The 15,066-nt window shown below is 42.6% G+C and overlaps 1 protein-coding gene across 1 annotated transcript; it reads left to right on the forward strand.

The window, feature by feature from the left end:
- Positions 1-4,902: 4,902 nt before the first annotated feature.
- On the forward strand, positions 4,903-14,454 carry LOC106576427 (platelet glycoprotein 4). Its single transcript, XM_014153607.2, has 12 exons — positions 4,903-5,211; positions 5,566-5,726; positions 6,067-6,214; positions 8,171-8,317; positions 8,527-8,618; positions 9,440-9,489; positions 9,711-9,780; positions 10,299-10,483; positions 12,385-12,503; positions 12,772-12,845; positions 12,944-12,998; positions 13,147-14,454. Exons 1-12 carry the CDS (start codon positions 5,089-5,091, stop codon positions 13,315-13,317), a joined length of 1,395 nt encoding a protein of 464 aa, XP_014009082.1. The 5' UTR covers positions 4,903-5,088; the 3' UTR covers positions 13,318-14,454.
- Positions 14,455-15,066: the final 612 nt, after the last annotated feature.

Below are 15,066 nucleotides of genomic sequence, written 5' to 3' on the forward strand. Positions count from 1 at the left end.
AATTACCACCAGCTGGCTACACGAATACTTCCTGATTCATTTTTTTCTGTCAACATACCAGACTGACCTTTGAGTTAATATATTGTGGTCTTTGGAAATGCCTAATACTGTAAGTGACATTTGATATCACATGAGAAAACAATGTACTGTACTTTACTGTTTTCTTGTCTGTGTAGAAAATATTATAGGGTACACTTGGGCCATCCCACTTCTGACACCGATATAGCTAAACCAAGGCAAACACGCTATTCACCCCCAAGAGAGACCTCAAGAGATATAGCATACAGTTCCGGCAGATTATTAGGCTACTAGGGTGTTATAATATATTTTCATCATCAAGCCATGGGGGTTGTTATAGGATACGTGATTTCTTATTCCACGACCTTATTCTGTGATTCTAATAGCCACCCCAAAAGTTAATTTACAAGTTACAGTACAAATATAATGAATTAAAAGGTTTTTAATTCCCAGAATAAACAATATCAAAAGGAGATGCAACACCTGAGTTGTAGTTGCATTTCTGCCACCTGGTGGTTTTATAGAGAAAAGACTGATCTCCATGGACAGACCACCATCTCCACCTTCTGATAGAGATACCATGTGAATAGTCTGCATCACAGGAGACTGCTGAGGGGAGGATGACTCATAACAACGGCAGGAATGGAGTGAATGTAATACACATTTGATACCATTCCATTTCTTTCCAGCCAGGCATGCAGGGAACATTTCCAGCATGCCTTTTACATAACATTTTACTTTCAAATGGGGATGTTTAGGAGTACATGCAAAATAATGGTGGTGACCCCTGCTATTTTAATGGTTTCCTATGAACAGATTTCCCTTCGTGACCACAGATACAGGCCAGGTGCTGAGGAGAGTAGAGGAGGTAGATACAGAATTATAACGTGTTATGTGAAAGCTCCATACAGCGTTACAGCTTGGCTAATGGAAAGCGCCAGCACCCATTTTTCAACTAATCTGTTCTTGGTGATATTTTCTTCATTCTCGAATGTCCGTGCCCAGTTGGAGGTGGTTCTCCACATGTGGTCTGTCTGTCTTACAGAAAAGCCAGAAAGATGTGGTGAAGGAGAAGGTGAGCCTGGTCAGAGAGACCATCGGACCAGTGGCTGCTTTCAGGAAGGTGCTGATTGTCAGACGACTCCCCAAGACCGGCTCTGGGAAGATCCTCGTGCCAACCTCGTCAACGGGAAGGCATACTGTAACTCCCTTCACCAGCCATTCACCTAAACTAAATTTAGGATGAATTCAACAAGCCCATTGAATCATATAAAAAAAGTGAGACATTCAGGCACCCTTTGAGGAATGGTTGCATAGAAATTAATAATGGTTGTTTCAGGACAACAAAGGTGGAATTATTCAGTAAGATTCCTGTACAGCTGCCAATTCAGTTTTCTGGTGAGCCGGTTGTTGGATAAATTGAATTCATACAAACAAATTGGATAAAAGTTTGAGGATCATATCAAATATAAAATGTAATTAAATTTAAGCTGATTTAATATATCAAAAAGGCTGCTGTGGAAGCCTTTGTCTCCACAGATCACTCCTACCGTTGAGGACCCAGATGTGTACAAGGACATTGAGCGGATGGTGAAACAGGAGCTGAGACCTGCTGGACAGTGACTCTCTAGGCTGCTCCTGTAACCTCTAACCTGAGCAGCAGTCTAATTAGCTATACCGTCCTTCGCCTGAGTTGTGATGCCGTGAATGAACATTCTAACCTACTTCCTACATTACGGGGCCATCTTCACAAACCAACACTCGACCCCAAGCAGTAAGCTAACCAACAGAATATGCTTAAGTCTTCAGCAAGATCAAAAATAGAAAACATCTTGGGATTGTAATGAACAAAATGGGAGACAGAGAGCTGGTTTCAAGCACAGGGCTCAGCAGGTGTTTATTGCAAAGGACAACAGGAGGAGGCAGAAGGTCATACACAGGGCAAAAGGGCAACAGTACAGACAGGGAAAAGGCTAGTAACGTAGTCCGGGAGATCAGGCAATAGGTAGATAACAGGAAATCCAATAGGCTGAGGTACAGGCAGAGAGTAGGCAAAAGGCGTCGTTAGTGAGGCAGGCAAAAACTATCCTACACTGGATGCGTAACTCACGTGGAAACCACCAGCGCTCTGAAAGACGTGTCACAAAACAAACAATACCTCACAGTGATGGGTTGCAAAGAACTGAACTAAAGAGTGTGTGATAATGACATACAGGTGAGTGAACAGGTGATCAGAATTCAGGTGATTGGGATCTGGAGAGTGAGCTGCGTTCAGGGGATCTAGGTGTTTGAGAGTGTGAGCTGGAATGTGGGCTGGAAAGTGAGCTACGTTCAGGGGATGTACGTGTTTGAGGGTGTGAGTTGGAAGCAGATGTTACAGTGATATCAATTTAAAAAATGAAACTTGGCCATGAACGGGATCTTTTTCACTTACTAATACACTAGAGCCTTCAGTGGCCTCTCATTTAAAACGCACAGGATCATGCTGGTGGCCATCTGGTGGAGAATACAAGTGAAGAGAACATAGTGATGAATACTCATTTGAATCTCTGAACCCCTGAGTTCCTCAATAGCTCAACAGGTTAGTGCTGGAGATCAAGCCAACTCCGACATGGGTTTGAATGCTAGCTTTTCCCAAGATGTTTGTATTTAAGTTTTCTAGACTTGTCTGGTTAAATATCACGAATGAGCACTGGTCAGATCTCAGGAGTGGCTCATGAGTTATTCCTTGCAATGTGGGTTTGAGCCCCACTCAGTCTGTCTCTCCTTCACGGTGAAGTGGGAGGAGGTGTTGCTGGATCCAGGATGAGGTAAGTGGGCTGGGGTTGCCCAGGATGGTGCACTGGTAGGGATACCCCATAGGGGAGGGGTAGATGGGGGCACTGGCTCCCTTGGGGATAGTGGGGAGGAAAGGAGGGGCTATTAGCAAAGGTGAAGACAAACAGGGGTATTAGAGAATCAGAAAGAACAGGACAAAGGCTAACACAGGTATCTCCTACATGTGAGGAACGGGTTCAAATCCTGCAATTATTATTCAATCCTCTGATCATTTGCATGGTTAGATATGATGTCATGTCTCAATGGGTTAATGCACACTCATTCAATTCCTAAACAATCAGCTCATTGACAGACACTATGCGCCACAGAGGTGCAGCTCACAGCACATTTTTTTTTAACCATTGACAGCTCTTCCAACCTATGTGAAATGAAAAGCAAACAAGACTGATCTGAGAACCTTGCGCCTATTAATAATCATGGCACTAGTCTGAAATGGTAATGTTAGTCATGACCTCAGTCTTGCAATGCCATTAAATATAACGATATTCACTAGATTTAATTGAATACATCTTCTAATGTCATTTCTAATATATTGTAACTATTCCAATAGGTTTCACATGAAGAGAGGCATGCTTATGTGCCTGTTTGCGAAGCAAGGACCAAACATTGAAATAGGTTTAGAACTTTTATTGTGGAAATGGAATGGAGAGAGGAGGAAGCCAAGTTCTGTAGATGAAACATCCAACAGGTGGACTGTAGTGTAATAACACATAATAACACCTTGCTGTGGTGATGGTGTCATTCCGAAGTACCTTAATGTGTGAAAGACAGTCATTTCAACCAATATTTTACTGACAGTATTTTTGTTGTTGTTGACAATTAACATTTGCTTGACCAGCCTCTTTCAGATAGCAGTTTATTATGTAGAATGCACATGCTGCTTTGGCATAATCACACATAAGCTTTATTTATGTTTGGCCCAGGTTTATGCACCTGTTGTAGTGATTCTTCAGGTGGAGTCTGACGCCCTCCTGTGAATTAAATACATTTAAATAAAAATGTGTCATTTATTAGACGCTCTTATACAGAGCGACTAGGGTTAAGTGCCTTGCTCAAGGGCACATCAACAGGTTTTGAATTTAGTCAGCGCAAGGATTCAAACCAGAAACTTTTTGGTTACTGGCCCAACTCACTTAACCACAAGGCTACCTGGTGCCCGTAAAGGGGAAGAACAGGGTGTGGCAGGTCAGGAGGGCAGAGGAGGCTGGTGGGATGCGTCATAGGAGGATGGACTAATTGTAATGGCTGGAATGGAATATATGGAACGGTATCAAACATATGGAAACCACACTTTTGAATCTGTTCCATTAATTCCAATCCAGCCATTACAATGATCCCATCCTCCTATCTGTCCTCCCACCAGGTTCCTCTGGGTCAGGGTGGTTAGTAAAGTAGAGATATGGATGTGGGACTGAGGGTCATCTGGAGGGAAGAGGAGGAACCTATTAACTCTAAGAAAACAACACCTGAAAAACGCATGTCAGTACGGTATTGCAATAATAAGTACTCCTGTTCAACAAAAGATGTAGGTCTGTATTTGTAACACCAGGGGGCATATTTGTAACACAGAATCTCCCACATACTGAATGACCTGACATTTGACCAGACTGAGGGAGAAGATAACTCCAATATCACTCAAATTTATGGCTGTCATAAACATGGTTTGCCATAGTCATATAATCAAGATTACGCTTCTTCTTCTTCGTTATCAGCATGAGATTAATAAAGCTCTGCAAATTCCATTGAAAACATACAGTTGTGGATATATTATATGAAAAGTACCCAATTCGTCTCCTCCGACACACCTCCAACAGTGACCATCTCATCTCTTCCTCTAAGCAGGGGAGAGCATAAAGCAACCCCCATCCCATCAGGAAATAATATTAGAATAGAATATCCAGTTAACACAGCATGATATACAGAGACCTGCTCTGTATTTAAAGGTACAGAAATCACAGTGCCTCTCAGAGCATCTCCTTCCTTCTTGACTCCTCCTCAGTTAAGCAAAGCTCTAATCAGCTGTCATATAGTGTGATGATATCTTTTGGCCAGGAGTCATCATCACTCAACCTTCAACCCCCAGCAGTCACATTATTATATACCTCTTATCAGTAGGTGGCCTGGTTTAGGACCAGCTACGTCTGCCTGTACTTGTCCTTCAGTCTCAGTCGCTCCACTGGCACAGCTGCTGCTGGGACCTACATACCCCCACAGACAGAAACACACAGCACCATGGATTGCTGTAACAAGCTGTGTGGGCTGAAGGTTGGAATTGGGGCTGGAATTGCGGTGGCCATATTAGGTATAATCCTTATCCCCGTGGGGAACAATATCATCCATGAGACTGTAACAAAGGTGAGTGTCAGCTGGCTAGAGGTGTAAACATTGTGGAGGTGGTCAATCAAATGCATGAGAGGTGGGCAAGAGAAAAATAGAAATAAGAGGATTTCAAAGAGGGCCATTTAGGAAAAAGTGGTTTTCTGCTAGCAAGAAAGGGACATGAGAGTGGATTCTAAATAGTAAGTGAAAGAAACATCTTCATTTGTTAAATCTCTTGCATTACTAGGTACCAGGTCATATTTTCCAAATGCATCTAAAAAGTTGACAGCCACTTTGGTCATAACTTAAATAAATGAGTGAAAAGTTTGCTGCTTTACTTAAAACCAGGGCACTGTATAGAAACAGTTAATGTCTGTCTGGTGAATGCAGGAATCGGTCATCGAGCCTGGGACCACAGCCTGGGACAACTGGGTGTCTGCAGACGCACCTGTGTACAGGCAGTTCTGGCTCTTTGACGTGCAGAACCCGCTGGATGTGGTGGAGAATGGGTCAAAGCCAAAATTGGTGGAGAAAGGGCCCTACACATACAAGTATGTCCCTACTCACTCAAATGTCTCTAAAAGATTAACAAAATGATGTATATATGATGTGCATCATCTCTGTTAGGTGATTTCAACGTTGTATAGAGGAAAAAAACTATGGTGTTCATCACTTTGTATTCTAAATATAATTGGATGACTTTGAATTATAAATTGCTCTTTAATTCTACAATTAATATAAATGAAGAGAAAACACCTATATTTTACTAAATCTAATCTAGAATCCAATCTAATATGGTATAATGTACGAGAGATTAAAAGTCACTGGGTGAGAAAACAGGAGACCAAAGGGTGGGTGACACTCGTCCGTGTGTCTCTCTCTACCCATCAGGACACGGTACCTGCCCAAAGAGAACATCACGGCCAACCCAGAGACCTACACCATCTCCTTCCTGCTCCCTGCGGGGGCCATATTTGAGCCCTCCATGTCTGTGGGATCTGAGGAGGACAGTGTCACCTCCCTCAACCTAGCTGTGGCTGTAAGTGGGTGACATCTCATTACATTGTAATGGCTCTCTACCTGTCTGAGTGGATGTTGTGTATTCCACCTCTGTCGGGGTTACTTTGTCTGGAGTAGAAAAAAACACAATAAGGAGAGCTGGGGTTGAAGGGAACCAGGTGTCTGGATTGTACGAGCACAACATAAATTATGGGGCCCTAGCTTTCACTGTTTTTACAAACCACAACTTATTTAGTTGTGAGTCTGGCTGTGGTGGTCTCACAACACTCCAGTGTTATTGTGAATGTTTGGTTGAAGTGCACATGTACAGTGCCTTCGGAAAGTATTCAGACCTCTTGGCTTTTTGCACATTTTGTTACTTTACAGCCTTATTCTAATATGGATTAAATCGTTTTTCCCCCTCATCAATCTACACACAATACCCCATAATGACAAAGCAAAAACAGGCTTTTAGAAATTGAAATATCACATTACACTACCGTTCAAAAGTTTGGGGTCACTTTGAAATGTCTTAGAAAGAAAAGCACATTTTTTGTCCATGCGTCCTCCGAAGCACAACCCAACCAAGCCGCACTGCTTCTTGACACAATGCACAGCCAACCCGGAAGCCAGCCGCACCAATGTGTCAGAGGAAACACCGTACACCTGGCGACCTGGTCAGCGTGCACTGCCCCCGGCCCGCCACAGGAGTCGCTAGTGCACAATGAGACAAGGATATCCCTGCCGACCAAACCCTCCCTAACCCAGACGAGGCTGGGCCAATTGTGCACCACCCCATGGGCCTCCCAGTCACAGCAGGCTGTGACAGAGCCTGGGCTCGAACCCAGAATCTCTGGTGGCACAGTGCCTTAGACCACTGCACCACCCGGCAGGCCCAAGTTTATAATTTTTAAAGGCTAATTGATCAATTGAAAACCCTGTTAGCACAGCAGAAAACTGTTGTCCTGATTAAAGAAGCAATAAAACTGGCCTTCTTTAGACTAGTTGAGTATCTGGAGCATCAACATTTGCGGGTTCGATTATAGGCTCAAAATGGCCCGAAATAAAGACCTTTCTTCTGAAACTCGTCAGTCTATTCTTGTTCTGAGAAATGAAGGCTATGCCATGCGAGAAATTGCCAAGAAACTGAAGATCTCGTACAATGCTGTGTACTGCTCCCTTCACATAACAGCGCAAACTGGCTCTAACCAGAATACAAAGAGGAGTGGGAGGCCCCAGTGCACAACTGAGCAACAGGGACAAGTACATTAGAGTGTCTAGTTTGAGAAACAGACGCCTCACAAGTCCTCAACTGGCAGCTTCATTAAATAGTACCCGCAAAACACCAGTCTCAACATCAACAGTGAAGAGGCCACTCCGGGATGCTGGCCTTGATTGGGGGAGTGTGGCAGAGATGGTTGTTTTTCTACAAAGTTCTCCCATCTCCACAGAGGAACTCTAGAGCTCTGTCAGAGTGACCAAAAAAAAGGATGATCAATGGAAACAGGATGCACCTCAGCTCAGTTTCGAGTCTCAGCAAAGGGTCTGAATACTTATGTAAATAATGTATTTCTGTTTTTTATTTGCAATACATTTGCAAATTAAAACCTGTTTTTGCTTTGTCATTATGGGGTATCGTGTGTAGATTGCTGAGGATTGTCTTTATTTAATACATTTTAGAATAAGGCTGTAACCTAACAAAATGTAGAAAAGGTCAAGTGGTCTGACTCCTTTCCCGGAGGCACTGTAGATAACAGATTGGGACTTTTTTATCCTATATGTTCAAGGACCTATAAGATTAGAGGCAATAAATACAACCGTTTGTAGGACACAGCCCTCTCTCGCATGTCACCATATCAGTCATAAAACGTTGTTGTTGTAATATTCTATCTTTATGAGCCGGGGAAGCAGTGATATGCGTGTGTGCTGACATTGTGTAATGTACTCGTTTTGAATATTGGAAATGTGACTTCATTTTTCTTCTCCTTCCTTTCAGGGTGGGTACAAGTTGTTTCCCCCATTGGTACTGGAAGCTGCAATAAAGTTAAACAATGTCTCACTCTTCCAACGACGGACAGTGAGAGAAATACTCTGGGGTTATAAAGACCCCATTCTGAAAGGGACACTGGGCCTCTTTTTTCCTGTAAGCTCACATGCATATCATTTTCATACACCTTCGCTATACAGAATAATAATACAAATCCTTTATTTCGTTTTATATGTACATTATTAAAATAATTACCAATCTGCATTATTTATGTGACATTCACTGAAAATGTAAGAATAACTTAATGAAATGTAATGTTGTGTAGCTACCTAACTGTACTATGGTGTGATGTGCTGTTTCCTCAGTACAACGGCACCTATGATGGGCCATACAGTGTCTTCACAGGCAAGGATGACATCTCTAAAGTGTCTATCATTGACAGCTGGCAGGGGGAAAAGTGAGTCTATCTTGAGCCTCAACACACTAAAGTTGATGGAGAGTTGTTGTGAGGGTTGAATCCAAATAGTGAAATGAGTACACACTAACCTATATCATAACAGGGACCCATGATGGACCCATGATGGGACCAGGGACCCATGATGTAATTCATGATGTAATTCTCTTACCGTTATTCCGTTACCGGATGTAAATCCACTTCACCTACTGTAATATCAACAAACAAAATAAAACATAAATATACCGTAATTCTGTGAGAAAAATGTGCATCTGCACAGTACTAGTAAATGTGTTTTTGTGACATTTTCTGTGTAAATTGTTCAAAGTAGTCCTTGTGCATAGAGTTGCATGGTTTGTTATTAAACTTTGAAATCATGGATTTTTGTTTGGCATACATTTTAAAGTGAAAAATCGGAGTCTGGTCCATATTGTCAATTCAGTCTAATGACATCATGGATTTGCAGCATCATCTGTAGTATTCTCCTGGCAAACCACATAAAACCACAGGTCTTTGGTGATTGTAGGCAGGCGCGGACTGATGCCAGATGCAAATGCCAGATGGGCTGGTCCATTTGTAGCCCAGTGGGCTTGTCTAACTAGTTTTTTTTGTTGCCCCAAATAATTATCTGGCTAATAATGGGGGCCTCAAAGAAAAAAAATAGGCCGGTGTGGGGGCCTCAAGGGGGAAAAAAATAGGCTGGTATGTTTGAAATGCCAGGGCAATTTATTGTCCCAGTCCGCCCCTGATTGCAGGTAGTTTTTGTCTGAGTCATATTACCCAAAAACGGATGGTTTTACTGAGAGGCCATTTCTCTCTAATAGGAAGGTGTCTTTCTGGAACAACACATACTGCGACATGATCAACGGCACAGGTATAGTCACCCAAATACCCAGGCAGCAGACAACTTGCATTGCATCACTGTCTGGTTGAATTATATTTTACTCTATCATCACACAATCAAAACATTTCAAATGCGTAAGAAATCAATTAAGAACACTGGAGAATAATTACTAAGTCATCTTATACTCCCATGGTTAATATATTCAATTTTATGTTCTTCACCATTGATCTGACTAACTTGTATTTCATCAGATGGCTCGTCATTCTCTCCCTTCCTGGACAAGAAGAAGCCTCTGTACTTCTTTTCCCCTGACATCAGCAGGTGGAGTGATCTGTTTTTCATTTACCTATTGGGGTGGATAGTAATGTTCTGATCTCATGTAGACTGGCGTTATGGTAAACAAAGACAAGTGGAGATGACAACTAATTTAGGTTTTGCAGTGGGCCTAATTTGTAAAGCAACTTCCATCAGCTTTAATCCTGTTCACTGCCGCCATACAGCCAATAAGCATTTACTACTTGTTTATCTTCACTATGTCCTTTGGCCTAATATTCACAGACACTGTAGTCAGATCTGGGGCCATATACAATGAGCATCTCAGAGTAGTGCTGATCTAGGATCCCCCCTCCATGCAATCCTATTCATTCATCTAAAAGACTAAACTGATCCCAAATCAGCACTCCTACTCTGAGAAGCTTTATACATACAGTAGGGCCCCTGATCTTTTATTTCCATCATCACTTTTGAGGATGCCTTTCTAATCATGACCACAAGAGGTCCGGCCCTGGCAAAAACAAAGAGCCTTGTCTCCTAAAAGCACTGTTCTTCAATGTCTTCAGGTCTGTGTCGGCTGAGTATGAGAGGAGCCTGAACCTGAAGGGGATCGAGGTGTACCGGTTCAAACTGCCCCCGCTCACCCTAGCCTCCCCTGCAGTCAACCCAGACAACCAGTGCTTCTGCACGGACTCTGTGGTCACTAAGAACTGCACATTGGCCGGAGTCCTGGACATCAGCTCCTCTCGTGGTGAGGGACACGGGCAACCATCACTAACTGGTTCCTGCACTGCTGGACATCAGCAGATAAAAATCATAATATGATCTAATGATCTATTAGCACTGTATGAATGGGACCGACGTCTAATAAATTCATATTTTACTCATGTTAGCAGACACTCTTATCCAGAGAGACTTACAGGAGAAATAAAGGGTTAATAGCAACTAGCATTTACTGCAGTTCCGTTGGACTATAAGCAGGTCCTAGAGTTTTTCATGGTCAGGGAAAACTGTGGGTACTACGCTTACAGTCGTGGCCAAAAGTTTTGAGAATGACACAAATATTAATTTTCACAAAGTCTGCTGCCTCAGTTTGTATGATGGCAATTTGCATATACTCCAGAATGTTATAAAGAGTGATCAGATGAATTGCAATTAATTGCAAAGTCCCTCTTTGCCATGTAAATGAACTGAATCCCCAAAAAACATTCCACTGCATTTCAGCCCTGCCACAAAAGGACCAGCTGACATCATGTCAGTGATTCTCTCGTTAACACAGGTGTGAGTGTTGACGAGGACAAGGCTGGAGATCACTCTGTCATGCTGATTGAGTTCGAATAACATACTGGAAGATTCAAAAGGAGGGTGATGCTTGGAATAATTGTTCTTCCTCTGTCAACCATGGTTACCTGCAAGGAAAGACGTGCTGTCATCATTTCTTTGCACAAAAAGGGCTTCACAGGCAAGGATATTGCTGCCAGTAAGATTGCACCTAAATCAACCATTTATCGGATCATCAAGTACTTCAAGGAGAGCGGTTCAATTGTTGTGAAGAAGGCTTCAGGGCGCCCAAGAAAGTCTAGAAAGCGCCAGGACCGTCTCCTAAAGTTGATTCAGCTGCTGGATCGGGGAACCACCAGTACAGAGCTTGCTCAGGAATGGCAGCAGGCAGGCGTGAGTGCATCTGCACGCACAGTGAGGCGAAGACTTTGGAGGATTGCCTGGTGTCAAGAAGGGCAGCAAAGAAGCCACTTCTCTCCAGGAAAGACATCAGGGACAGACTGATATTCTGCAAAAGGCACAGGCTGCTGAGGACTGGGGTAAAGTCATTTTCTCTGATGAATCTCCTTTCCGATTGTTTGGGGCATCCGGAAAAAAGCTTGTCCGGAGAAGACAAGCTGAGCGCTAACATCAGTCCTGTGTCATGCCAACAGTAAAGCATCCTGAGACCATTCATGTGTGGGGTTGCTTCTCAGCCAAGGGAGTGGGCTCACTCACAATTTTGCCTAAGAACACAGCCATGAATAAAGAATGGTACCAACACATCCTCCGAGAGTAATTTCTCCCAACCATCCAGGAACAGTTTGGTGACGAACAATGCCTTTTCCAGCATGATGGAGCACCTTGCCATAAGGCAAAAGTGATAACTAAGTGTCTCGGGGAACAAAACATTGATATTTTGGGTTCATGGCCAGGAAACTCCTCAGACCTTTATCCCATTGAGAACTTGTGGTCAATCTTCAAGAGACAGGTGGACAAAGAAAACCCCACAAATTCTGACAACTCCAAGCATTGATTATGCAAGAATGGGCTGCCATCAGTCAGGATGTGGCCCAGAAGTTAATTGACAGCATGCCAGGGCGGATTGCAGAGGTCTTGAAAAAGAAGGGTCAACACTGCAAATATTGACTCTTTGCATCAACTTCATGTAATTGTCAATAAAAGCCTTTGACACTTATGAAATGCTTGTAATTATACTTCAGTGTTCCATAGTAACATCTGCCAAAAATATCTAAAGACACTAAAGCAGCAAACTTTGTAGTAATTAATATTTGTGTCATTCTCAAAACTTTTGGCCATGACTGTACTGTATGCATGTACTGTGTACAGTACCAGGTGATCAACATGTACATCTTTGATATTCTCAACCAGGACAACCAGTCTACATCTCCCTGCCTCACTTCCTGCATGGTAGTCCATACCTGGTTGAAGATGTGGAGGGCCTTGGTCCTAGTGAAGAGCATCACGTCACGTTCCTGGATGTGGAACCGGTGAGAGCGCTGCATCCATTCACCTTTCACCTCTGTCAAATGACCTTCCCAAATATGCAGTCATCTGTGAATATGCTAACACTCCCCAAAAAGTCTTAGCACGCATGGTATTCTTGTGCTGTTCTCGCAATAAGCGACATCCTTTTGCTCTCGCAACTATTTCGATTTTGACAGATCATGATTGTCTGTTGCTGGCGTGTGCAGTACAGTAGGCCTAACTGCTGTGGGAATAAATGTGTCTTATTTGGTGTTTGTTTGTTTCTGTCAGACAACAGGGTTCAGTCTGAGGTTCGCTAAGAGACTGCAGGTGAACATGATGTATGGCCCCTCCAAGATCATCACGTAGGTTTAATGTCTTGGTCTATTATTTTCCTGTACTTTACTATTGTATATACAGCAACTCATCCAAGGATATCTCTCTCTCATTACATATTCTCCAGGGTGTTAAAGAAAGTGAAGGATTACACCATACTCCCTATAGTTTGGCTAAACGAGGTAAGTTATTTGAGTTGTACTTACTGCTGCCAGGTCTTACTTCTAAAGCTTTAACTTGCCTTTTATTGCATATTTCCAAAGTATTTAATGAGTATATAATCTCTCGTTTCTGTACATGCTATACCTCAACGACTGTCTGTTTCTACAGACGGCATCCCTGGATGACGAGACAGCGGACAGGTTTAAGAAGGAGCTGTTATCTCGTGTTGACATGCTGGAGACGGTGCAGTTCACGCTGATAGGCTTAGGGTCAGCAGCCTTTGTACTCTGCACAGTGGCACATTGTTTGATAAGCAGAAACAACAACAAGCTTGTGTGAGAGGGACAATGCTGCTGTACAACAGAGGAACAGCGGGGGTACAAGGATATCAGTGTGCTGTAACCTGTCACTTTTAATATCCTGCACGTTCTTCATTTCAATGTTATTTACAATGTGAAAATTCTTGCTCTGTTACATAGTGAGGATATATTGTAGACGTGAGTTAGAATGTACTTTTTGTTGTAGATATTCTTATAAACTGTTCTTTCATGTTATTGTAATTTGATTTGCACACACCTCCCTGCTAGATTTTGGTCAGGGATCTTGAAAGCTAGAATATACAGTGGTTGAAATTGCTATGGCATTAATGTAGCGAACATTCATGGCTCCAACAAAAATAAATCAAGCCGATTCAAATGTATTCAACTTAATCTCTGCTCACGCTGAAGTTGAGCCATGAATATCAATGGAGGCAGGAACGGGGAGGAAGTGAAGTTATTTTTTTATGATACCTTGCTTCTCAAGGGGTCTTAAGTAGGGTTATGACACGGCATGAGTCTAGCAAAACTGGCCCACATCCCCATGGGAAGTAACCAGCTTAGGTTCTCTCATTGCTGGAACAAACCGCTCTATTGTACATTTGAAGCCAAATTATTCAGTTTCCCTTTCACCTCATGTGGCCCGTAAATCAAAATGAGAGTCTAAACACCCCCATACGGATGATTATTCTGTGGTTTCTGGCACTTGGGTTTGTTTGGTGAGAAAGCACTGTTTTTGCCCTGCAGGAAACTTCTCTTAGTTTTAGGGGGTTTTAAATGACCATTTGCCAATTCCCGGGGCTCTTTGTTTCCTCTGTCTACTGTAGAGAGTACAGTAACAGTGGAAAGTGAGATTGAAGGAGACATCTTTACTTGCCTTAGTGCTCCTCAGCTCTCTCGCCTTCTCTGCACCAGTGCACTCTGTAAGGCAGCCATTTTCTTTCTAAGCCATATTTTCATATGGCTTAGAAACATGTGTGGCTGTTTGAAAATGAACATTAAATACTGAGTATGAATCTACAAATGGAAACTAACCAATATTCAATGCTAGTTCTAACAGCAGCTACTGATATCTTCATTGAAATATTCTGAAGAAAAGTAGGCCAATTTCTAAAATATTTAAACTTGTGGGCACCTAATAAATCACATTGTAAATCTATTCGGCTATCACTTGGAGTCATTACATTGTTTCCCAGAATTCTTACCCGTTTCCCATTTGCATGGGCAGCTTCTTCCTACCCATAATTCCTCAGAAGTGACCCCTGACCTTTTTCTCAGTATTAATGCCGCGTTCACGTGCTAGTCGGAACTAGGAAACTTACATTTTTGACTTGCTAAATGGTTGTAGTTATTATACACGTGCCGCGTTCATCCAGTTAGCAAGATGGAAATTTCAGCGTTTCAACTAACACATGAACACAGCAAATATCTAGCCAATAGAACAGTAATGTGATTGTTTTCATTCATCATACAATTTCATCAGTGGAGGCTGCTGAGGGGAGGATTGCTCATAATAATGGCTGGAATGGAGTCGATGGAATGGCATCAAACACATGGAAACCATGTGGTTGATGCATTTGATACCATTCCACCTATTCCACTCCAGTCATTACCAGAAGCCCGTCCTCCCCAATTAAGGAGCCACCAACCTCATATGAATTTCATACATTCAATAAATCTATGTAAAGCCTAAGCGTGACTGTGAACGGTGAAAGTGTATCACATCTGAAGAGATAAGTGAAATATGGGGACTTACTGCTCCTTGGAATGA

This window comes from Salmo salar, chromosome ssa17 (assembly GCF_905237065.1).
Source record: "Salmo salar chromosome ssa17, Ssal_v3.1, whole genome shotgun sequence".
NCBI classification, from domain to species: Eukaryota; Metazoa; Chordata; class Actinopteri; order Salmoniformes; family Salmonidae; genus Salmo; species Salmo salar.

Bases quoted from the DNA above. Each gene is read 5' to 3' on its own strand.
- LOC106576427 (XM_014153607.2), top strand. From the start codon at position 5,089: ATGGATTGCTGTAACAAGCTGTGTGGGCTGAAGGTTGGAATTGGGGCT. The intron at 9,781-10,298 runs GTGGAGTGATCT...CAATGTCTTCAG, and splicing joins TTTTCCCCTGACATCAGCAG to GTCTGTGTCGGCTGAGTATG. The intron at 12,504-12,771 runs GTGAGAGCGCTG...TGTTTCTGTCAG, and splicing joins CGTTCCTGGATGTGGAACCG to ACAACAGGGTTCAGTCTGAG.